General features: G+C 43.1%; 2 protein-coding genes across 5 annotated transcripts in view; both read left to right on the top strand.

Moving 5' to 3' along the window:
• LOC145494095 (uromodulin-like) overlaps positions 1 to 26218 on the top strand; it is a 262517-nt gene that overhangs the window by 80271 nt on the left and 156028 nt on the right. The gene's annotated exons all lie outside the window — the stretch shown is intronic.
• Positions 1 to 26218, top strand: part of LOC145495971 (uncharacterized) — a 53159-nt gene that overhangs the window by 16104 nt on the left and 10837 nt on the right. For all 4 annotated transcript variants that reach the window (XM_081475566.1, XM_081475564.1, XM_081475565.1 and 1 more), the window contains 4 exons: positions 232 to 21816; positions 22193 to 22972; positions 24247 to 24873; positions 25260 to 25928. In XM_081475566.1, coding sequence (XP_081331692.1) covers positions 232 to 21816; positions 22193 to 22972; positions 24247 to 24873; positions 25260 to 25928 — 23661 coding nt within the window. The remainder of the gene's footprint in view (positions 1 to 231; positions 21817 to 22192; positions 22973 to 24246; positions 24874 to 25259; positions 25929 to 26218) is intronic.

Consider the following 26218-nt stretch of genomic DNA (forward strand, 5'->3'; position numbering starts at 1 on the left):
TGTTTTTGTTTTTGTGTTGTGGCTTATCATTGCTTCTTTGCTCGTTTTCTTGATGCGTTTTGTTTTGAATTATGAACGAAAGTTAATAACAAAATGTTAAGGTTTCAATATCAATTTTAAGGTTGTGGTTAAGATTTCAAAGTAACCTCTGACAAGCGGGAAATTATAATAAAAACTGCTTCTTTTCCTAAACATGTACAGGTAAAAATTAAATTGTTTCTTTCTGATCAGAAAACCGGTCAAGAAGGGACAGAAAGAATTCAGCTACAACCAAGCACATACCTAAAGCTTCAAAAGATAGTAATGCAGAAAACGCTACGTTCACGATGGGTAAATTTTTCCCAGTAAGTACCGTTACAGTAAGGAACAGTCATTCCAACGAGAGTGGATTTGTTGACATAGCCAACAACAGTAAAGCTGATGAGGAGATGACTTCTAACGACACGGTGCTAGTGTCTAATGAAACAGAAACCGACATCTTTGCCAACGAGACGACGCCGCAATACGTTCTGATGTCGCAACCATTGTTGACTTTAAACGATTCCAGGTCCGTTCTTGGGGGCAAGTCGACACTTGTCCATATGGAAAACAGTCTGAGTGTTAAGAAAACGGTGCTTCTTTCTCGGTCATTGAAAAGCAACAAAACACAGACGTTTTCAACAGTGGCTCGGACCGCAGTAGTTGACCCAAGCGAGCTTACCAGCATAGAAATGCAATCGATGGAGAGGTTAAAGTCCTTTAAGGTGCTCTCTAACCAAACGTTTAATACAGAGGCTGCAGAAACCGTCGAGCAAACATCAAAGACCACCGAAGTGCAATTACAGTCGGCAATTTCGCAGGTTTTATCCCCTGCCCCTTTACCTGATTCCCAGCCGGTGCTCAAATCTAGCGTTCACGTAAGTCAAGTTGAAACAAATGACTTGATTAAAACGCAGACCAGTAACGTCCAAACGGTATCCATGGAGAATGGAAGCTCGTCTTTAAACTCTCAGATGTTAACGAGTTTAGGGGTATCGTCTGCTGTAACCTTAGAGAATTCCAATCAGGTGCAGACATCTCAGGTAGAAACAAGTTCTTCAGAAATAAATGAATTTTCTTCGCCAGCTCTATCGGATTTAAGTACTCCTCTTAACACTCCTGTAACCAAGCAAAAATTATCGTCAACACGAAATGGGCTTGGGCCACTTAACCTTGTTTCTTCAAATTTGTTAGTGGACCAACCTGGTCTAGCTTCCTTATCTTTGAAAGCCTCCTCCATCAGAAAAAGTAGTGGATCAGAACAAATATCGCAAACAATTCATTCTGTCCTACCCGAAATCTTCGAAACTGCTGGAATCTCTTCAAGCGTAGTTATCCTGGATGAGAAAGAAAACCAAGCAATCCTATCGTCAGAAATCTTAGATCAATTAGAGTCAACTGCGAACGTATCGTGGGGAAGCTTCTCTTTAAGTTCAGGTGTGTCTTCGCCTACCAACGTTCTGTTTCGGAGTAGGGTAGACAGCCTTCCTCTGTCACGTTTAGAGACACCGAGCATCGCTCAAAGTAAAACAGAAAACTATCAAAGTTTCTCACTAGTCACTGGGTCGGTGCAACCCGGAACACAGACACTAAAGAAAACAGAAGGGTTCGGTCTTCAGAGCTTCATTTTGACAACGACAGAGACTGTGTCAAGTATTAACAGTTATAGCAGGTCCAGCTCCTCTATAATTGTTACCCAAGGAAACAAAACAGTACCAGCCACTGCCACGACCATCTCCAAAAGTGAAGAGCCCAGTATGAGTGCTAATTTGCTCGATCAATCAAACGTGACGGCTCATGCAGATGAGAATTTGACTTCTCCATCTGTGCCTGGGCGATTCTCAAAGCAAAACCAAAATGTTTATCAGCGGAGAACATTTCCCTTCGTCTTGCCTACACCATCAGCAACCGTTCATGTTATTACTGAGGAGCCTGTGAATAACAAAGCGTCTTCCTCTCTGGGCAATATACAGTCGATTGAGTTTGCAACAGTGCAGGAGGAACGAGATGAAATCCCCGCACTCACGCCAAGACTAGCAGGACTTCCAATTTTGTCAGACGTATCTTCCATTGAGATCCATTCTTCGACTTCTTTTGTTAGTGCCAGCAGCCCTGGAGTATTCAATGAGAACAACGAGAAATCGAACGACAAGCTGATTTCTGCAAAATCAGACAGTTTTGTTGCAGTGGGATTGACGAGCCCACCATTGAAAAGGGAACCAGAGGCTGTTTTTTCAGAAAACATACATTCATCGACGTATTGGAGCCCAACACCGACTGCTACAACAGAGACATTCATAGCAAAGGCGTTTTCAAACCCAGAACTCGCGAACAGTGCACGAAGCGTGACACAAGTGACGTTTAAAGGTCAGAGCTCAATAAATCCCTTAATCGAAGCAGATGGAAGCGGTCTAGAAGCTGGTAGCGGTGAAAAGGCATCTCCTGTAGTGGGAGTTCAGGGTACCCGAGAAATCGATGAAGCGGATACACTTTGGCAGTCTACACAGAAAGTCTCGTCATTCAAACGGGAGGTAGCGCTGACAGTAGTAGCAAGCAGCCCATCATCGCTAGCACCATCGCAATTTTCACGTACGACACTTACACCATCTTTACAGCAGGGTGTCGTAACCAACATTGCAGCAGTAAAAACATCTACGTTATTGACACATTTTATACAGAAAAAGTCTAATGTTGAACCATCTGCCACGGAGAAGAATATCACTCAAGTGTCTGCTACTCAGGGAAAGCAGGCTGCTACTAGGAAAATTTCACAGCAAGATATTCCGGCTGAATTTTCAGTTTTACACCAAGGGGCAGCTGGTTCCTCGTCCGATGTGTCTCGTAACCAGAGTAGTGCGATATCGAAGTCCACAGAGACCAATAAGCTTTTATCTTCTGGCGTTTCACGGAAGCAATATCTCACTACACTTCCACTACAGGACTTACAAATTCAAAAGCAAATATCAAATGACGTTATTGCAGCATCAAGTACACTCAGCATTACCAAAAGTTTACAGACCTTAATGCCAGAAGAAACTTCCAGTTCAAATGCATCTTTATATAAACGGAAGACAATCCCAGAGTCAACTGATAGTTTTAAAACCTCCTCAGAGCCGTCACAGCAACAGATGATCAGTTTAGAAGGTTTGTTGAGTATTTATTCTCGTAAAACGACAACACTGTCGCTATCACACAGCAGGCCAGCAAACACTTCATCTACGGAATTTCACTCTGGGCTGGTTTCCTTTCGTTCAACTGCAACGAAGAACAGTATTGCTCTTCTCGCCGCAACTCACTCACAAGCTTCTGAGACACTTCAAGGTGTAGGAAAAATGACGCCTTCACGCGTTTACAACGCAAATAATGAGATAAGAAAGAGCGAAGCTAGGGTACTGCTTGGAACGCCGTTTGTGCCACACAGCGTCAACACCGAGAACATTAGAAATTCCACCAAAGCCACTCCAAGTGTACTTGAACCCCAATCCAGTGGGAGGTTTGTAACGAAATCACTAACCATAGCATCGACATCTGCACTAGAAAGTCTTGAGGACACGCTGGGAAAGTTGCAGGGGAAAGAAAAAGTAGTCCGTACGCTAGCCAGTGGAATAGTTACAAGCCCTGTGTTTCACCATGCTATTCGCCACATAGGAGATTTACTGAAGAATGAAACTGGATTAGTGCATTCGGTGTCTCGAATTGAAAGCATGTTGGGTCATCTACAGAACCTCTTAGCACGTGAAACAAGAAACCACGTGAGAAACTCGGTTAACTTTTCGTTTCCCTTGGTAGATACGGTACAGAAAGGCAATAGCTCTAACGAAATATCCAAGCAAGTAGATTCGAAACTTGATGGCATTTCAACGAAGCTAAAACGAATATCGTCAGTGCTCACTGAACTGCAGATAAAGAAAACAGAAAAAAATAGCACTATAGTTGAAAAGTCTCTTATAGAACGACCGGGAAATTTTACTACAGTCGACGAGAAGCACAACAGGCTTATTGAGCTCTTATTAAAGAGATTTTCTAAATTGGAAGCTGTGATTCAAAGGAATCGAGACTTTGTAAATTTCAACAGTTCTAAAACGCAAAGCATCGAATCAGTGAATGGAACCTCCGGTACAAGTGGTCGTGTCGTTCAACATAGCTCATCAAAAGGCTCAAGCAGCATAATAAAATCCAAGCAAGAAGCATCGGCCATGGTTTCATCGTCGAATGAAGCAACCTTTAGAATTTCCAGTCCAGTAACATCTCGGAGAGATCAGATATCTACGAATACTTTGCTTAGCTCCAAAGAAGTCGGCATGCATCACACGTCGACTACAATGAAATCAACTATTTCAATTTCATCAACACGGTACATGAATGATCGCAACGTTTCTCAAACCACAACAAATAGGCTGAATTTGGATTTGCTGCAGGTACCAAAAATCAGCTCGTCATCTGTTGACTTATTTACTTCACTTGTTGGTAGACCTTCGCCAAGAAACCTGATGACATCACATGACAGCGTAACGTTACTGACTGAAGTAACCAGCATTATGAAAGCAGCGTCGTCTTTGGTTCGTGCGAAGCCATCAATTGGAAATGCTGAAAACCATATTAATGTTTCAAGCACAGTTTTGAGGCCATCCGTATCTACGACTAGTTCAAGAACTGCCTCAGCTGTTGTTGGCGTCCCTCAATCAGTCAGTAGTCATCACACGTACAACAAGACACATCATGGTGAGCGTAGTGAGGAATTCACGTTTGTGACATTTCGTAGTGGAATGGAGGCTGGTGTTTTCACCGATAGGGGCAAGGTGAAAAATATGGAGTCATGCGTAGAACGCTGCTATAACCATCCATCGTGTCACGTGGCATTCATGGTAGGAAATAACTGTTATTCCATACACTGTTACAGTCAAAAAACGTGCGAAATTCTGCCCGTCCAGTCTCCTATAATCAGCACACGTGTTGTCTATCTCAAGGATAGAATGCTTAGATTACCATACAACACTACAACACAACCCAAAGCCTCTTCTTTAGTAACAGATGATAGGAATTTCACCATCAAGAACTGTGCCAAGAATGTAACAGTTCTCAAGAACATGACATTTCTCGCTGGAATGAGCGCTGGCAACTATACCGATTACGGAACTGTGGATAGCATCCAGGCCTGCTCGAACATTTGCTGCTCTAAAAAAATATGCGATGCGGCGTTCATGATTCTCAATAACTGCTTTACAATCGACTGCATTAGTGATAAAGCCTGCCATGCAATTCCATCAAGATCACATAAGGTAAACACATCCATTGTTTACTTTCGTAAGACTCTCTCTTCAGTGCGTTTTCAGCAAGTGCGCGTGGGGGTACCTGAGGCTAAGAGTCAGCCACTCTGCCCCCTTCTTAGCGGTGTTCTCAAGGGAGTTACCTTCAACGGGGGAATAAGAGCAGGCAACTTCACTGATCATGGATTTGTCCAGGAATTCTCTTCTTGCATCGAGAAATGCTGTAGTTCGAAGACTTGTGATGTTGCGTTCATGGTCGAAAAGAATTGTTATTCCGTCAAATGTGCTGCAAACAAGAGACGCTGCCTTCCAGTAGTTGCAAGATCGAAGAAATTCAAAACGTTCATGGCTGTAAAGAAAACAGGCGACTTTCCAAAATTCTCTATTCCAGCTGGGAGCAATTCGACGTGTGCTCAAAGCGGGCCTACTCAAAACAATTTTACATTTCGTAGAGGTATCAAGGCTGGAAACTTCACAGGTCGTGGTCAAGTAAAGAACATGGACAGTTGCATTCAGAAATGTTGTAGCAGTCCTTCATGCAGTGCTGCTTTCATGATAGGAAAACACTGTTACTCAGTCGTATGCTCCTCCGCGAAAGACTGCGAGACAGTGCTGGCAAAGAAGACAAACCTCATTACGTCTATTGCTTTTGTGAATAGAGAGAGGGGGAAGGACAAAGCTGAAGAAATTGAGTCAAATCAACGAACGACTTTTACAAGAAGCATTCTAGGGGGCCATTGCGATGTCACTGATGTGCAGCATAATGTAAATATTACTGGAGGATGGAGAGCAGGAAAATTTCTCCGAATTTCTGATATCAAGGACATGAAAAAATGCACGGAAGCTTGCTGCGATTATCATGGATGTGGTGCTGCCATGTTCATCGATAAATACTGCTACAACTTAATCTGTTTTAAGCAGCGAGGCTGTCAGCTGATTGGGTCAAAAGAGGCCTTTATGATTGACAAATTTGTCGCGGTACGCAAGAACGTGGGCCATGTCCTGTCACCTTTCAAGAAAGCGCAAATTGCTACGCTCACTGCGTTTAAAGAGCATATGAATCACTCCTCGTTCAAGCAAGAAGTCCGCAACGCAAACAAAATTCGAAACCGATCGACGATTTTTAACTTGGAGACACCTGAGAAGACAAGAAATGGGGATGACCTACACAAACTGTCACGCTCCGTGATGCAATCTCTATCCATCCAGCCCACACGTACGCGCTTTTTAACCAAAAGCGAAGGTCTTGATAAAACAGTTTTCAATTCAAACGCCAAGAAACATGAAATTCCCTTCTATATCTCTTCAAAAGTTAAAGACCGCTCTCTGATTCCGTCATTGTTGAGGACACCTCATTCTCATATAAAATCATCCGCTGCAAGTTTGCAAGATAGCCCAAGCATCGCAGTTAGAAATACGTCATCTATCTCCGTTACAAAGCAGCTGACCAACGTTCAAGATAAGACGCAAAGTGTAGGCACGTTAAAGATCTCAAACTCTAAGACATTATCACCGCTAATAACAGACACTCCTGCCATGTTTAATCCTTCTTCATCCACGAGCAAAGAATATAAGTTGCCAAGGCAGTCACTCAGTTTGGACACGCCATTCACAACTTCCAGCAATTTTACAGAAGAAGTTTCTGTTTCTAGCGCAAGTTCTGCGATTAGTGACGATGGAATCAACGTAACTGCAGTGCCACAAGAGGGGTACTCATTCAAGAGCGATTATAGTCTACTAAAGGGAAAGGCTAATCACAAAACAAAAAGGACATACGCCTGTACCCATACGTTTGTCTTTAACAATGCAACTTTACGCGGTGGACTCAAAGCTGGAGATGTCAAGAATGAGGGTAAAGTGGAAGGAATGGAGGAATGCGTTGAGATGTGTTGCAAAACACCAGAATGTAACGTGGCGCTGCTGTTGAAGGAGAACTGCTATATTGTGGCCTGCTTTAACAAAGAGAGCTGCGAGGCCGTCCCTTCTAAGCAAACGAAAGGCAGAACGAAAGTCGCGTATGTCGCGCGCAGTAAGGACGAAACAGAACTGATTAAACAACTTATCAGTCACACAGAAACATCAAAAACTAACGTGTCAAGCGCCAATAGAACTAAAGATGGCAAACCAACAGGAAACAAAGATTTTCAACCTGCAGATGTTGCTATTAGACAAGGATCGTGCTTTAGAAGCCCCATTTTGCGCGACGTTCGTTTTAAGCTTGGCAGACACGCTGGCGATTTCAAATCAGTTGGTTTAGTAAGGAATGTTGACCGATGTGTAGCGTTATGCTGCAAGGAACGTGCGTGTAACGCAATCTTCATGTTGGGATCACGTTGTCATCTGGTTTCCTGTTCTAATGAGCAAGATTGCCAGACTGTTGAGGCAAAGTCGAAGTTTTACAAGCCCACGGTGGTTTATTTAGCGAGGTCCAAGGTCGAAGTAGCATACTTTTTCAAGCTGATTTCAAAGGAGGCGCTCGGGAAATATCAAGACAACATGACTCTTGCTGTGAACGCGTCAACTGATGAGGATGAGTCAGCAATACGCAGATCACAACTGGAACGCCCAGAGTGGAATACAAGCGTCGGTGTGTCGTATTCGCAAAGGAGTAATGTAAACGTCACCGCAGCATCTGAACCTTCAAATGCCTTTACTACTCTGGAGAACGTTACGCCATCACTGAGCAGCATGAGTGTTCCAGTAATACCACAGTCTACACCGCAATCATCAAATATCGTCTCCCCTCCGGAAACAATGGCGGTGGTGTTAAGTAGTACGAATGTCACAGCACCAGTAGCAGCAATTCCACGACTGGATTCATCAATTGCTGCCACTACTATGAAAATCGTACCACCATTAGCCAGTGTAGAGGTTACAGCAAACCTTAAGCCAGCACTGGAATCTTCAAATGCCTTCCCTCTTCCTAAAGAACTCTCAAGATCATTTAGTATTTTGAATGTTACACACACGTTGACATCATCAACAACGCTAACGACACCAAAAGTCTTTTCATCTCCACAAGAACATAGGTTATCACTTTATCAGCATGGTGTGGCAACGTCAAACTCAAACACGAAATCTGTTACAACGTCGCTTTTAAATGCTTCACGTTCTCCTGTTCTTCCATCTAATGTTACTAACATGCCTTTGAAGCCATTAACGATCACTACCATAGAGAGACGTGGAAACGAGAGCAGTGAACCGAAGACTCACACCAGGTCTGGGCTATCAGCAAAACACTATTTGTCACAGGAGAACGCGATAGAAGAGAAACCTACTATGGCTAACACAACTGCAACTCCTACTCCTGGTGTGAAATCCTCCATTCAAGCACAGTTAAAAATGGTAGTGACAGACATCACGAAATCAACAGATACCGTAAGTCAGCTTAGAGAATCTATAACACGACTGAATATAAGTCGAATAAAATCCCCAGTGGCTCAATTTGAGGCCAGTAAGATTCGGTCATCTGCAAGATTAACGCCAAAGATCTCAAGTGTACAGGAGACCCTTGAGCGCAGCAGATCAGACGAGACAATCGCAACAGTACACTTTGCAAAGAAAGAAGATGTGGATATAATGATAACGAAAGTAGATAAGATATCTTCAACTAATCCGCGTGCTAGTTCTGTTTTTGGCTCAAATTATGATTATTCTACGGCAAATTTTGCCGCCTCGCATCCAACGCCAGCCCCAGCAAGAACAGAAGTTGAAACCTTTCCCGCGAGTCTTGCTCGACACGGGTCCACGGTTTCTCTGCAAAGCGGCTTACGAACCTTAACAGCTGCTCATCAACAAAATGGAAATATCAATGAATCCTGGCGCCACATATCTCAAGCTGACAGCACAACAATGGTTGATACCTCAGACGTACCATCTGGAAAACTACATACCAATTCGAGTGTCTCTATCATCGTACACAGCAACAAATCCAGTGATGTAACTTCTATCGAGAACAAGGCGTCCGGCATAGAACCAACAAGACGGCACTTTGTCAACGAGCACAAGAGGGGTGACATTGCAATGTTGAGGAACTCAGCGTTTCAGAAATCTCCCGGGATACTATCACATTTACTGATTCCGTCTTCATTTGTGTCTCAAATCAATGCTACACCTGGAACGGGTAAACAGCAAGTAATGACAGTGAATCAACCCAAGCTCGCAAATCTGAAAAGTGTGTTCCAATCATCTATATTGCCGATAAGTAACAATAGTGAGAACACGTCAATGGCACAGACATTACTGCCGGGAGCCTCAGACAGTAAAGGTATGGTGACGACTAGATCCACATTGAATGGACCCCACTACATTCAACCGTCACCCACCACCAGAGGGAGAAGAAGTTCTTCAACGAGCGAGTTATTGTTAAGGGAATCTCCCTCTATAGGGCTCAGGGCTCAGAGAATTTCAACATCAGCTGTCCCTCTTTTGACATCTTCAGAGGTTTTGTTTTCTTCAATCCCCATTCAAAGATCATTTACTCACATGATATCATCTAGTCGTGGCGCTGAGGTATACCCCACACCTGCAAGTCACACCCTTGAAATAACGAGAACCAAATCAGCGTACGCACCATCCTCTACACGGCGAATAAATGCTACAACTATTTCATCTTTGCTAGCATTGGTATTAGGGGGCATGAAGACACCTTTGCCAGCGTCATCAATCCAATCAGTCTTGCCAAAGACATCTCGATTAAGTTCCACTTTGTCGACGTTACTTTATCTAAGTGATGTCGTGACTGCAGTAAAGCCTACCACAACAGGTTCCAAACTACTTAAGGGAACGAACGCGGTTGACGATCCCCGCCTCATATTGACAGCTCCGCACATACCCTATACTCTTCACTCGCCCACAGTTAGCAGAATCAAGAAAATATCTTACACATCAGAGGGACTTATAGCTACAAAAGTTGTCTTGTCATCTGAAACAAAGTCTCCACTTAGTACATCTAACAACAATCTTCTAGCAAGCACAACAAGAACGATTCCACTGCCAACAAGTTCTTTCAAACTAAGTTCGGAAGTAGCTTCAAAGTCAATGGTTCGATCAAGAGGAAATTTCCGAACCTCTTCATCTGTTCAGCCGTATCTATCGACGACTACAAATGCCTCAGGAAAGCCAAGTATTTCCTCTGCATTCCTTCCTCGAAACGTTTCATTCCCTCCACATTCACACATAAATGACTCAGTTGTGAACAATAGCTCCAGAGGAGAGTTTGTTTCAAAAGAAACGCATTATTTGTCACATACAACCTCCCAGTTGCTCCATCATTCGAAACTGATTAAGACTTCGCTCAAAGTGGAAAAAAGTGTAACAATGCCACCCGGGAACCAAAACCAGACGTCGTCTTCCTTGCTAAAAGCCAAGGATCTTCTTCAGTCACTTCAGGGTTTCATCTCAAATATGGCGTCCAAGCGACAAGCAATTCTGAGAAACGGAAAGACTCAAGACTCCGAGAAGCAGAACATTTCTCATGACAGTTACCAAGCCCACCAAATTGACGAGATTTTAAAAACATTAAGTTCTGATTTTCCGAATATACCTCAAATAAAGGCGCTTAATCAATCCGTTTTGATGTTGGTTTCCAACACCTCAAGAAATGCAAGCGACTTTATGTCGGTGAAATCACTGCTTAATAATGTTCGAAACATCCTCAGCCATAGAGAAACATTGCTCCACAGCACACCTCACTTAGCAGCCAGAACCACCACCCAAGGTATGTCTACTTCAAGTGTGACGGTTGAAAAGAGGTTGAATTTCTCTTCTGTCAATATAAAAGACATGCCAGGAAGAACCAAGAGTAATGTTCACGGGCCAAGCAGCCAGATATCATCGAAGGTGACTGTGAATTACAGAAATGTGTCACTTGCTTTTCCACCATCAATCAGCAAAGCGGACAATGCTTCTTCCCAGTTGCTTCAAGTTGCCTTCCCTAGTGAAGCAAAAACTCAACATTCATCTTCCGTTGAGTTGCAAAAACGTGTAGAAATACCCTTCGCTGGCAGACTACTGGAACAAATTAAAGTACTTCAATATTCATCCATGCTTAAACAGCGGCATACACCAACAGATTCTACACCAATAGCCGGAGGGCTGCTAGAACAGATCAGACCTCTTCATAAATCACCACAACAACCCTTACATACCATCTCAGCTAACTTATCGCAGATGTCTAGCGAAAGAGCTCCTTTAATTACGAAACCTTTGGCAAGCAGAAGCTACACACGGGAAGCTGACAAAGAAAACCAAGATAAAGCAACTTCCGTCGAAAATTTGCAGCCCACAGTTGAACTGTCAAGTATAATAAGCAGTAACAGTAAAGGTGTACCGCCAAGTACTTCAGTTACTGAACGTTCAGCTAAATATGCTAGCAGTAGAGAAAGGGATATTCACAGCAAGTCCCCAAAACATTCTACAGGTGTCTCTTATTCTAAAACATCTTTCACTTCACAAACTGCATCTCCATCGCCAAAGAGGGACCTTGAAAAACGAACATCGCATGTGAGACGCACAGGACCTGTGACAGTTATCACAGCAATCCCGTCAGTGATCATAAAGCCACTAGAAATTGTACATAGCAAGATATCAACACCTGTATTAACTAACACGCCTGCTCCAAAACGTCTCCAGTCACTCACATTGTTGCAAGGAAGTAGAGCGCTTACAAAAGAAACGAGTCAAACAGTTAAAACTACTCTCGGTCACAGTGCAACGATCAGTTTTCCCTCAACTAAATCAGATTCAACAGAGAAAACGTGGCACAAGGAAAAGAATAGCATGTTTGGATATTTTGCTAAGCTACTCAAAAGCATCAAAGATATTTTAACTAAAAAGAACTCCAGGCCTGGTCGTGAGTCTAATGCCGCGTCAGTCTGGAATGGACCGACCCCGTCCTATCAGCACGTTACAAAAGCGACATCTGTTTCATCAGGTCTGAGGTCTGCACTTGCAGCACTATTCATTACACCTCAGCAATCCGTTGTCACGTCAATTGCTTCAAGTGTAACGCCAACGAAACCAAGTTCATTGCAACTCCTGACTTCCAGAGCCTTGGATATTTCACTAGCGATGCAGCCCTTGCATCAAGTTGCTTTAAACGTCACCGGAATTCGACAAGCGGCTTTGTGTGAACATTCCCCCTCCCATGAGAACGCGACGATGCGAGGTGGAATAGACTCAGGTATCTTCAAAGAGGTGGAAATGGTAAATAACGACGCCGAGTGCATCAGTCAATGTTGTTTTTCCAAGACATGCGACGCCGCATTTTTGCTGTCGAATCGTTGCTTTCTTGTCACTTGTAGGAGCAAGACACTTTGCCAGAGCGTCCCAGCCAAGAATGTCAAATTCAGACCCAGAGTGATCTACATAGAGAAGCGAATGGCGCTAGCCAAAGAGGAAAGAAATCAGGAATCATTGAAACTCTCTCTTTCCCCGAGTCCAAGGTTTGAAGCTTCCCTAACGAGCTTTCAGTTCAGCAGGTCAGTAAAATCCAGTATAAGTTTAAATACACCACGAATTAAGAGCCATGGCGGAAAGGCTGTCTGTCAATCTTCCGGCATTCAACAAAACGTGACTGTACGAGGTGGAATAAAAAGCGGGCACTTCAAAGACCAAGGAACTGTTGAAAGTATGCAAAAATGTATTGACCTGTGCTGCAGTGAGCGCAACTGCAGTGTTGCTTTTATGCTTTTAAGCCGCTGTTTTTCAGTCTCTTGTTACAATGAGACTTCTTGCAATAGTATTCCGGCGCGAGGTTTAATTTTCCAGCCTCAGTTGGCCTATTTAAGAAGAAATGATACTTCAAGAAGTACATTGAACAATCATTTCGCAACAGTTGCAATTTCTAAAACACAAACTTCGGTCATGGTGTTCTCTTCATCGAGTGAACTAGGAGGAACGGAAAGCAAAAAAAGCTTGGCTCGTTTCCATGACAACTGTCGCTATAGTAACTCGGAGATTCACGTAACCCTTCGAGGAGGACTGAACGCAGGATCATTTTTGGACTCTGGTGTAGTTGATAACATTACGGAATGCGTCGATAACTGTTGCCAGGCGACCAAATGTGACGTTGCCTTCATGATCGTGAAGAGATGTTTTTTGGTAACGTGCTATAGTTCCAGCCTGTGTCAGAGCATTCCTGCGCGAAATTCCGGCTACTTCACCGAGATTGTGCACATAGCACGAGACGAGAACGCTGTTGTTCGAGATCTTCTAGCAAGACTCGTGCAATCATCGTCGCCGCCTGTCAAGATGAAAAGCGTTGTTTCAAGTTCGGTGGAAACCTCCACATTCCGTGTTAACCTTCTCAACTCCAGTAGCTCGCTATTTCTCAATAGCACCACAGGTGGCTCCATAAGTAAACTCTTGACACTGAGTGGCCATTTTACTGGTTTCTACAGCGGATCAAGTTTGCCCTCAAGGCCACCCGCTGTACCTGCTTTTAGGGCGGTAATCAAATCTGCGATTGCACCGCTAAACGTCAACAAACAAGGAATAGTTGGACTGATTCAAACGATAGGTATGTCAACACGTCCATTGAGCACTCGTCATGTACTCGATCAGAACATTACGCCATCTTCAGTGAAGCTTAATTCACCATCAAGCTCGCAATGGCCTGAAACTGTCGGAGATGGAAATATACAAGGAAAACAACTGGAAACTGTAGAGTTTTCGAAAGATGAAACATGTCAAAGCACAGCTGTTTTTTACAATGCAACCATGCGTGGAGGAATTAATGCTGGCGTTTTCAAGGACCAAGGGACCGTGCAAAATATGCGGAAATGTATTGAGCAATGTTGCCGATGGCAGTTCTGTAGTGTAGCGTTTATGCTTTTGACTCGTTGTTATATAATTGCCTGCTACAATGATCACTTGTGCGATCCTGTTACAGCCAGAAATGTGACTTTCACACCTCGCATTGCTTTTGTTTCTCGTGTGCGGAGAGATCATGGCAATTTGAGTAGAATTTTAGAAAACATCCCAACACCTACCTTGTCAGTCTACCAGAAGTCACACCTTAAAACATCAACAGGAGGGACAAATTTCACAACAGCCAAAGTTTATTCAAACAAGGCATTATTCCCGTCTACATTGACTAACGCAGCACCACAGCTGCCAAGTTCGCTGGCAATTAAACCTTCGCCATCTCAATCGTCGTTTTCTAAAGTGTTTTCGTCTCGACCTGTATTGCGTCATAATTGCACCAACAGCGAACAAAAACACAATGTAACATTTCGCGGCGGGCTAAGTGCAGGGCATTTCAAAGACAGGGGTAAAGTCGCCGATATGGAAAAGTGTGTCGACTTTTGTTGCAAAGAAGACCATTGTGATGTTGCGCTGATGCTTTTGGAAAACTGTTTTACGGTCATCTGTCACAACAAACGCCTTTGTGAGAGCGTACCTGCCAAGACTGGACGGTACAAGTCAAGAATAGTTTACGTTGGGAAGAATCGTAGTGATAAATCCACCCAGCTGGTAACGCATAAATTAACAAAGACAATCTCCTTACTAGATGCCGCTTTGCCGGCTATGGGAGAAAATAATGAAACTGAGACTTGGCAAAATAGAAAGAAAACCACTGTCTCTGAGAGAACTCGTAGTTTTGAGTCTCAACAACTTACGCAACTCTTATCTTCTCCACCGTTTGAGGAGGTCGACCAATCGAGTAACATCTCGAAGATAGAAAATTTGACTTCTACCGAACATTCCACAAATCAAAGTGAAACAAATAAAGAACATGAGAGTTTGATACTTCAAAAAAAATTACATAAAAACGCAAAAACTAAAACATTTGACGCTACGGCGTCACAACGCAAACAACATCACCTGATTTCAGCATCTGTATCATCAGGTCATAACACTAGCTTGCTATTTTCGTCAACCATAAGGCTGAACGCAAGCGTCTGGGCTCTTCCTGAGCCAGGTAAATCGGCCATAAAAAGGGGTGGAAAGTCAGGACACAAATCTGGGCTAACGTCGACTTTTACGAACCCCTCACAACACTCATTTCCTCAACCTTCCTCTTGTCTCAGCAGCCCGATCTCTTACAATGTTACGCTACGCAACGGTATCCGATCGGGCTATTTTAGAGACCAGGGGAGGGTTGAGAATAATGGCGCGTGTATACAAAAGTGCTGCGGCGCTGAGGACTGTGATGTGGCTTTCTTGCTCAAGCAAAGGTGCTACCTCGTCACGTGCTACACTAAGAAGGGATGCGAGACAGTTCCAGCCAGACACAGCTTATTCAGACCACGTGTTTCTCACGTGCAGCGGACCAATGTTTCCCAACTGATGTCGTTCATGGACGAGCAGGATGATGCTTATTCATCTGGGAAGACAGCTTCTATCCAGTCTCGCAGCAGTACTCGAACTCATTTTATTACACCGTCTTCGACCCTCCCCGCTCCAGTTAACTCACTTGATAGTAGTAGTATACATAAAACAGAAACAAAGGCGTCACCAACTCACAAGGCACAGGCATCTCCAGCTCACCACAGTGGAACGAAACATCACAAACTAAAGACTGATAAAAATAAACACAGATCTGGTAACCTAGAAACGCAAAAGAGGTCGCAGCACGTGACAGTAGCACCTGAGCTAAAGAAGAGGAAATCGATGAAGTCAACAAAGAGTCGACGCGCCAGACATAAACCTAAACCAAAGGAGACAAAGAGTGAATCATCAAGAGCCAAAATGCAACATTTTCAGTTACAAATGGTGGAGAAAAAAGATCAGAAATTGTCTCATAGTGACTTGAATCAGTTATTCCATCTTATGAAGCCCACGAAACGAGTGAACAATGCTCACAGCATGTCAGATGTTGGACCACAGGAGACGAATTCTGACAGCTTAAAAAAGACAACACAACCAGACAAAATATCCCTCAAGGACGGAGCTATAGCGTCATCGTTTAACTTTCCAACAGTTATAACGACGGCCCCAACTCCTTCCGCTTCGAAACAGGACAGTTCTCGAAAAGCAGTGGCTGCAGGTTTTGACCATAGGACATCTAAAAAGAAAAACGAAGCTACTAGTTTACACAGAAAGTCATCTGCGTCCACTCACAAAGGAGCGACTAAGCAGCGTACTAGGCCTTCTTTGGCAGCAACAAAGCCACATTCAAGAAGTCACAAGTCTCAAACCACAGTAACAGGTCGTCTTGATTTTGCTTCCCAAGTTAAGGCTCTTCTTGAAAAAGAAGGCGACAATAAGGAACATTTTGAACAAACCAAAAAGGCAAAGTTTAGCCGAAAGACAACGACTAAGCAAAAAGCTACTTTTATGAACACTAAAGAATTTCACGATTACACTACAACATCAACTACGTCACGTCTAACAGCACCAACCCGAACAAGGTTACGTTTAAATACACCGCGGCAACCTACTGTACTGCCACCGAAAGTTTCATCGCATCGTGGAAGTAAATTCCGTGAAACGAAATCAACTGTACCCTCCTTGCCGACACAAGTTCCCGATCTTCGGGTCTCAAGTTGTGCAACAGGCCATGTGGAATGTAATCAAACATTACGGGGTGGGTTGTCTTCAGGTTTGTTTCATGAGGTAGGCAAAGTGACAGATATTCGGGGATGCTCACAGCACTGTTGTTCCAGTCCCATATGTGATTTAGCCTTCATGGTACTGAACCACTGCTTTTTGGTCACCTGTTCAAGTTCCAATCCTCACATGTGCGATAGCACGCCAGCCTTGGCTACGAACTTTAATCCGATGATCTCTCGTGTATCGCGAAGTGGGAGCAAAGACAATAAAGATCAGCCGATGAAAACTGCGTCGGACAGAAACAACAAACCAACCCCCACTGTAAAGCCACTTGCAACACCACCTAAGTTGCCAAGGCAACCAGAAATGGAAGCGCCGGTACCTGCTAGTAACGTAACCAACCAGTCAACTGCCGAGAATCAAGCAAATTCATCTACGTCACCTGCTAACTCGTCACGGAGACACCCTGAAGCTAAAGAGAGTGGTGCAATGCCTGTTTCTGCATCTGAAATGCTACCATCCCCTCCAGGCTGCATTTCCTCTTTAACGGAGCACAATGTTACACTAAGAGGGGGTCTTCATGCCGGAAAATTCACAGACGCGGGTAAAGTGGACGGGTCTTACACTTGTACCGAGCTGTGTTGCAAGGCAGATAACTGTGATGTAGCATTTTTCGCTTTTCATCGCTGTTTCCTTGTCAACTGTTTCGATGAGTACCTTTGTACTTCCACGCCCTCGTTGCTGCCGAACTTCAATCCAACTCTGGTTCACGTGTACCGCCATCATTCAAAACCAACGCCAAAGCCATCAACGACTTTACCACCAATCAACTATGTGTTGCAGCAAATCGAAGATGAAACGAAAACAAAATCAAATAGCAAGAATAAAACTTGTGCCCATTCTGAAGTTTATGAAGAAGTCACGCTTAGGAAAGGCTACAAAGCTGGAAAGTTCACCTCTCATGGTAAAATCAATTCTACAGATCAGTGCGTCGACTTCTGTTGTAGACAGTCTGGTTGTGACTTGATTTTCATGTTTCTAAACAACTGTTTCACAGTTTCCTGTTCCAGTGGAGTCGCGTGCGAAATCGTATCAGCGAGACAATCCAGGTTTAAACCTAGGGTTGTTTATTTGATTAAAAATAACTCCACCAAGCTGATTAAACCATCAGAATTGAATTCTTCTCTCTCTGATCCGAAATCTTTCGTCGGAAAGCAGCCTGTGAATGCCGTGCATTATAAGGAACTGCTATCGGATAAGAATAATGGGGGATCGTACAAGAAGGACTTCAGCCAAATGAGCAATGACACCGAAACAATAGATGAAGAGTTCACGGAAGTTCCTGATAACAAAATAACGTCGCGCACTGTCATCAATACGGCGGGAAAAGTTAACTCACAACATCTGAAACACAACGTTAGCGAACGTATCGTGGGAAAAGAGCCTTTACATACCTTGCAAAATAAGGTGTTGCGACTGAGTGAGAGAAATCAAGAATCTTACAAAAAGAACTTCACCCAAATGAACAATGATACCGAAACAGTGGATGAAGAATTTACGAAAGTTCCTGGCAACAAAATAACGTCTCGCACTGTAATCAATTCTGCGGTAAACGCTAGCTCACAGCGTCAAAAACACAACATTAGTAACAATTTAATTGCTAAATCCGATATTAAAACTACAAAACAACGCTTCAAGGACAACCATCAACCGAAACTTGAAAGTGGTGAAATGACCAATCACAAGGAAAGCAGAACAGACGAAAAGATGGACCTTGTGTTGAATAAACTAACCAACGTCACAGAAGAGAATAAACGCCTTGAAGGAGAGCTTCACGTTGTTATGGCCAAACAGAATAAGCGCCGTCATAAAAGTAGAGTAACATCCTCAGTTCCGGCTAGAGGAGAGCGTATGAAAGAGAAGTCACAGTCTTCAAAGAGTATTGAAAATAAACGGATTAAGTATAAAGAGAGGCGAAGAATGGGTAGGTTAGGATTCAGTGGTGACGGATCCGGAATGGACTCCTCAGCTCGGAAAAGGGTAGTCATTGTGGATACAGACAGACCTCCAGTGTTTCCGCCAACAGATGAGCATAACATCGAGGAACACAGTATACATGCATTCCGGAGGAAAACGTATCAAAAAGATCATCACTTGAGAAAATCTGGAAAGGTGACACCAGAGCAACGACCCCTAAAAAAGCAGCGTAACAATACAAAGACAGGATTAAAACACTGGGATCCGACAAATGAACACGATATCGAGGAACATTCTATTTATAGCATCAGCGATGTATCGGAAAGCAGGAGCGAATCGATGAAAAACCCGCACGTTAAGGTGGGAGAAGGTTCGGAGGTCAAGTACGGACAACCCGAAGAAGACACAGATGATCTCGAATTGAACGACATTCTGAAGCTGAAACCAAACAATAAGCATGCAAGGAGACCAGAGGAACCAGTGTGGATAAGTTCCAGTGATGAAAACAAAGACGACAGGGAAAGCTTCCATGAACAAATACCTCCTACTCAAAAATGGCATTTCAAGTTTAATGACCGAACAAACAAGGAGCATACCAATGAGGATGAATTCCACATTGAACATCAAGATAAATCAATTGCAAGGTTGGCTGATAAAAACGTTTGGATGAACACAAGAAATGAAGATATAGATCATAAGGAAAGTTTCCATGAAGAAATATTTCCAACACATAAAGCGCACTTCCAGTTGGATAGCCAGAAAGGCCTCGGACATACCAGTGAGGATGAATTCCACGTTAAACATCAATATAACTCTAAGTTGGCTGATAAACATGTTTGGATTAACACAAGAAATGAAGATATCGATAACATGGAAAGTTTCCATGACCAAATAGCTCCAACACACAAATCGCATTTCCAGCTGGATGGCCAGAGAGGCCTCGAACATGCCAGTGAGGAAGAGTTCCACATCCATGATCCAACTTCGCCTGCAAAACATATGTGGATGAGCTCGACGAATAAAAACAAAGACCGTTTGGAAAACTTTGATGAACAAATAGCTCCAACTCACAGATCCCATTTCCAGTTGGACAAACAGAAAGAGAGGATGAGAGAGGATGAATTCGACATTGATGGCAACGATAAGTCAGAGGATTCCGAAAGCCATGTCTGGGTTAGTTCGAGAGACAGAAATGAAGACCATTTGGGAAGCTTTCATGATCAAATAGCTCCCACCCATAAATCCAATTTTCAATTTGAGAACCAGAGAATTAACAAAAATTCCAGAGAGGACAAACGGCACAAAGAACAACAAGATAAGCCAGATGTGTCTCAACAGCATGTGTGGAAGAGTACTAGGAATAGAAATGAAGATCGCCTAAAAAGCTTTGATGACCAAATAGCTTCTACTCATAAATCCACCTTCCAGTTGGATAAACAGCGAGAAAACCAGAATACCAAAGAGGATGACTTCGACATTGAAACCCATTATAGACCAGAGGAACCCCAAAGGCATACATCGATTGGTTCGCGAAATAAGAATGAAGACCAGCCGGGAAGCTTTAATGAACAAGTAGCTCCTACTCATATATCGCATTTCCAGTTAGATAAATCGGGAGATAACTATCATTCTAACGACTACGATTTTCATCTTGAAGACAACGTTGAGCCGCAAGATTCTGAGAAACATGTGGGGGAAAGTTCGAGAAATCGAAGCAAAGATCACATGGAAATGGTAAACGTTCCTGAACCAACTGTGCCTTCTCATACATCTAGATTCCAATTTGATAATCAGGGGAAGACCAAGCATATCAACAGAGATGAATTTCACATTAAACAGCAACACAAACCATCTGTACATGAAGTGGCTGGCGCTGAGCCAAAAGACCAACATGACAACGAGCGCCCGGAAATGTTGTCTCAAAATGTCTCAAAGGAGCCTGAAACTGACTTCACAATGTCGAACTCCTCTGAGCCTGCTTTGTCAGAGTTTGTCGAGTCAGAAAAGAACACTGGGACATCTCAAGTGGGGCATGGTGCTGAGGGACCTGTTTTTGCGAAGGAAGACTTTGCTAAAGGACATAAAAGGGTACCACATGATCATAACGATGGTAGCAATAGCAAGCCAATTGAGGAGATGGCTTTGACGGAAAAACCCTTAGATATTTCTACCTCCTCATCTGTGACCGAGCACACAGGAAATGGGCATAAAACATTGACTCTTCCCGATCGAAAGCAAGAAAACAATAGTCATGAAAAACCAGACCTCGACGCGATCTATAACAAAATAAACAACATCTACAATCGCCTGCAGGATCTTTTTGACGCACAGTCTCGAAGAGAACGAAATACGACCCGTTCCTCTCGTAAAACACGAGGAAGGCTGGATGGAGTAAGCGAAAACTCAAAGAGGCGTGAAGAAGGTATACCGACGCCCCCAGTGTCATCCCTGAGGCCTACAACTCTTCCTTCCAGGTTAACACCACCAACAAAGAGAGTACGAGTTGTCAAACAGTTTGTAACTGATGACTTTGGAGGCTCTGGTGTGCCGCCACATCGCCATCGAGATGCCCTCATGGATTACATTAAAACCATTTATAATCGTGTGCAGGAGTTATACAAAAGGAAGCTGAAGACTCCACCTCCTAGCAAAAGAAGAAAGTTTCATCATGTTTTTGCCTCAAGGGACGACAGAAAACAAAGGAAAACCAGTAAGGGGAGAAGTCACACGAGGAAAGCGAAAAATTACCATCGTAAGAAAGTTGAAGAGGAAGCAGTCTTGAAAGAGATGAAGCGGATATATAAAAATATGAAGGAAATGTACCATCAGCAACGGAAAGCGCAGAAGAAAGCCAAAATTATCGCTCAAACCTCTGAAGGACAACATCAACGGTCATACATTCCTTCACGTTATGGTGCTCGTGAAAGTGATGGTCGAACAGCTCCAACTGTGGAGAGTGCGAAACCGACAGGCCTGGTGGAGACTCTCGAGAGGCCAATTTCACTGACCAGTAGTATCGTAGGAGCTCGAGTTAAACCACAAGTTCATAAGACCGGTAAGTACCCGTCGTGCATTGTCTGATTTGATAGTCAAACAATTAAATGTGAAAGAAACGTGTGGTTTTTACGACAGGTTGCTACGTCTGACAAATTTATTTAAGATATCTCTGAAGGCTGTATTGCATAAAAAGGTGAATACGATACGTTGAACGTGAATTCCAAACTTGGGACGAAAATTTTGAAGGATTAATTGACAGGTTTGTCGTGGTGATTTCCGTAGAGACTCCCTGCAAACGTGAAATATTGTTTCTGGTTTATTTAACATTTCAATGTCAGTTTCGAACAAAGGGAATAGTTAAATAACCTCGATAGAACGAGTTTTGCTGTGTAGTTTGAATTAAGATTTGTTCATTTTGTGTTTTCCCATTTCAGACAGTGGACATCGGCTTGCCCATGAACCTCCAAGGCAACCTAGTGATGAAGGTTATCAGCGACACAAGCCGACAGAACCTAGCAAAGGTTACAATGACTCGATCAAGCATGGCGGTATTTTGGCTGATAGCTTGGCTTCAAGACATCCTACAGTTAACCAGTCATTCATTGACAGGATAGTGGCAGAAATCCAAGCGGAGCACCCGATCATTGGAAAGAAGAAAAAAAGCAATAAATCCGATAACTTGCAACAGTTGATTGACAATGTGGCGGACAGCGTAGTAAAGCAAGTTACCGACGAGTTTACTGGAGATAGGCACAAGCCAAGCAGGCGTGTTGATGTGCCTAAACCACCGGTACAAACAAGCGCATTGGCATCGAAAGATAGTGAAGAAAATATGCCACTCCTCAATGACCATCCGAGCGAAAAGCCTCGCGTAAAGGGTGCTGGTTTCCTGGAAAACGCTATTAAAAAGTTGGCTAGTAAAGATGAAGACCTCCCTCCTGAGATAATCGATAGTGATGAGATAACTGGTGGTATGTCTCCTGTGCCACTCCCTGAGGATGTCAAACCATCATCCATGATATCCCCTGCACAGGAATCACACTCCTCGTTCTCCTACGCCGCACGGGAGAAGGATCCCCTGCGAAGGCCGCAACCCGAGAACCCAGGAAAACAGGAAATACGGGAGATGTACAAGTTCAGACATAGGTTGAAGAAAAAGAAGCCGGTGGTAGAAAAGGGGTTGAAAAAGCTTACCATTCCTGCGACTACTGAGGGTAAGAAAGTATTTTAACAAAGTAAAGAATATTTAAGAGTTGTTTATGATTTTGATTATGCAAACTCTGATCTGCTCCCAGTATGTAGTTAACGATATTTGTTCTCCATACACCTTCAAGTTTTGCTTTGACATAAAAGATGACATAGAAAGATGACATAAAAAGACACAAAGATGACATAAAAATTGCACTGATATTAACTAGTATGCCCTATGTTTTTTCTGTTGGGACAGAATTTCAATCTAACACAAATTCGCCCAATATGTAACATTCTAGGATAGTAAATATCGTGTTTTACAGTAATTTATCAATAACTAGACTTGACGTTCTTTAGGAGACTACCATTAAGCCTTGCTTTTTGTTTTGCCTCAAATCAATACAAATAGATCAGAATATCTCGAAAACAGTATGAACTAGTCAGGGATTTAGCGAGAGTTTATCTGTGCAATTGTTCCCTTTCTTATCTGGTAAAATAAGTTGATAAAATGGGCTTGACCGGATAGCATAACATTGTAAGAGATCTTTAAGAGCTCTTGCACTGTTGTGCTGCCCGGAAAAACTGCATGAGAAACCATATAACAAGCAAGAAGACTGAACTACAGTCTAGTTTGTCTAATTCCTTTATGTTGAAATGAAAGGGTTATGAAGACAGTATGTCATAATAATTTTGAATCAGTTTTATATCTCAATGTTTGGAAATTTTTCCCCTGTTCCCTAGGTTAAGAAAGTATAGGGGGGTAGAGGGTTGTCGCAAATTAATTTAGGTTTCGGGGAAGGGAACTATAGCCTTCCAACAAATTAGAAGTGGAAGAGATATTGAGTCTGTAAACTTTCCACGGCATCAGGAGTTCTATTACACTGGAAGCAAACTTCAGTAAACCACTTGTCAGCCAGCCCTATGAAATGCCAGCCCTATGTAAATCCAACCTTATGTATTGGAAACCCTTCCAATAAAAGTTTTTATTTTCATTTGGAATCGGGGTTTAAATTAGTTGAAATCAAATGTTCATTGGTAAATTTATGCTATAATTTGGAAGAGTGTGTGTAATGACTGGTTGTGACTATTTCCTTAGAGGCTTGATCCTCAAGTTATGATCAGATGTCGGCCAAGACTCTCTTTCATTTCTGTCCTTTCTAAGTCGATTTATATTCCCCGATAAATAAATAAATAAATAAATAAACAAATAAATAAATAAACAAATAAATAAATAAATAAAACAGACAGAGTTAGCATTACCTTACCATGATTGTCTTTATTTTACTTTTTCACCAAGGTAACGTAGAATACCTCGTGCTTCACATGGGCTTCGAAAACATCGAAAATCGTACAGCTCTTGACAGTTCTGGGCATGACAACAACGCTGTTCTTAGCGCAGAGGTGCGCCTGTCAGTTACTGAATCCAAATGTGGTTCTGCTCTGAGCATGGGCGGTGGGCGCCTTCTCTTTACCCATTTCAACAGCCGTCCACGAGAGGCTATCACAATCGCTTTGTGGCTAAAGCTCGATTCAGTCTCCGGGACAGCTACTCTGTTCAAAACGACCGGGTCTGGAGCCAAGTACCACTTGAAAGTCGCTGATGGTATCATTTATTGGTCTCATGTTGATGACTTGGGTCACGTGATTTTCAGCATGGAAACGAGGCAGACGGTGGACTCGCTTGATTGGGTACATGTCAGTGCAACTTACGACGCGCACATCAATATGAGCAAGATCATCCTGAATGGAGCTGTTCTTGACGAGAAGGAAGGATACGGGTTACTTTCGCAGAACTGGGACGGGGAAGTTGGAATTGGAATTACCGAAGGCATCCGAGGACTTATTGATGAGTTTTACATGTATAATCATGCACTTGCTGCTTCGGATCTCAGTGATCTGTCGGAAGAGTGCAATCCTGGAGCAGGTAAAATTCATTTGTTTGTTTTGTCCTAGGGTTGGATTTCAACCCCAGGACAAGTTTCAAACAAAACGGAGAGGCCACAAAATGAAGTCAGAGAAAAAGGAGGATGTTTGTTGTTTTTTTCAATTAACTGTGCCTAATCCGCAAATTAAGGAAGGTTAATCCGTTAGAGTTGTTCAATTCGTAAATAACATCTCGTGGGAAACTTTTTAAACCTATATTCGTTATAAATGAACACAATAATTTTATTGTAGTGATTATCTTGGGCATAAAAAATTTTAAATAACGTTTTCTTCACATGGAACTCCCCGCTCCCTCAAAGTCATTCCCCTTGGATTCAGTCGGGTTATGTGGTTACTTCCGTGCCTGATTTCACGCTTGACTTACAGGAGGAGCCATTCCTCTCAAGGAAGGAAGTTATGATGGGCTCATACCCGAGGAAATGATCGAAGATGCGACACTGTTGCTGCATCCAAATGCCACAACAACTAAACAGCTAAACGCAGCTCCTACTACACAAACTACACAAGGCACGACCCCTTCGACAAGCTCGTCAACGAAACCTGTTCCGCCTACTTCGCCAACCACGGCACCTACTACTACTGCTACCACGTCTACAGCAAAATCAACCACCTTGTCTACTAAACCAGTGGTACCAAGCAAGCCTTCATTTACCACTCCATATAAACCGACACTTCAAGTACCAGCTGCTACGACCCTTAGTAGAAATGGCGGCGTGGGTAGCGTTCCTTCCACGATCACCTTACATGACGAACCCAACTGCCAGCAAGGGATGTTCTACTTCAACAGTGAGTTACGAGGTGGCATGGACGCGGGGCTCTTTATAGACCTGGGCCGAGTAAAAGGCACCTCTGGTTGCCTGAAATTTTGTTGTGAAATCGAGTCATGTGACCTTGTTTTCATGAAACGTGATAGCTGTTACGCCGTGGATTGTTTCAATAGCCACCTGTGCGAGCCCGTGACAGCGGTCCCGTACAGGAGTGACATGCCCAGTGTTTACTACGTCACGAGAAGTGGCAAATCCATATTGGATGAAAGTAAGTTGTTACATGATTTGAAAGCTTAAATTCCAATATCGTGAACATTTTTACCGTTAGCGTAGAAGAATTCAAATAAGAACGCGTCAACATAAAACTTGGCTACGTTACCAACATTTTGTTTTTCATTATTTTACGCACTGTGTTCTGGTTTGTATCAAGAGTAATACCTTTCAGTTTTCATTGAAACTACTAGGGAACTCTGGGAGACATTTAGTCGCGTAGATACTATGGTTTAAGAATCTGCTGGCCGAAATCTGCCAATTTCAAACCCAAAAATGTAAGAACCT

The sequence above is a fragment of the Orbicella franksi genome, chromosome 8 (genome assembly GCF_964199315.1).
Source record: "Orbicella franksi chromosome 8, jaOrbFran1.1, whole genome shotgun sequence".
Taxonomy (NCBI): Eukaryota; Metazoa; Cnidaria; class Anthozoa; order Scleractinia; family Merulinidae; genus Orbicella; species Orbicella franksi.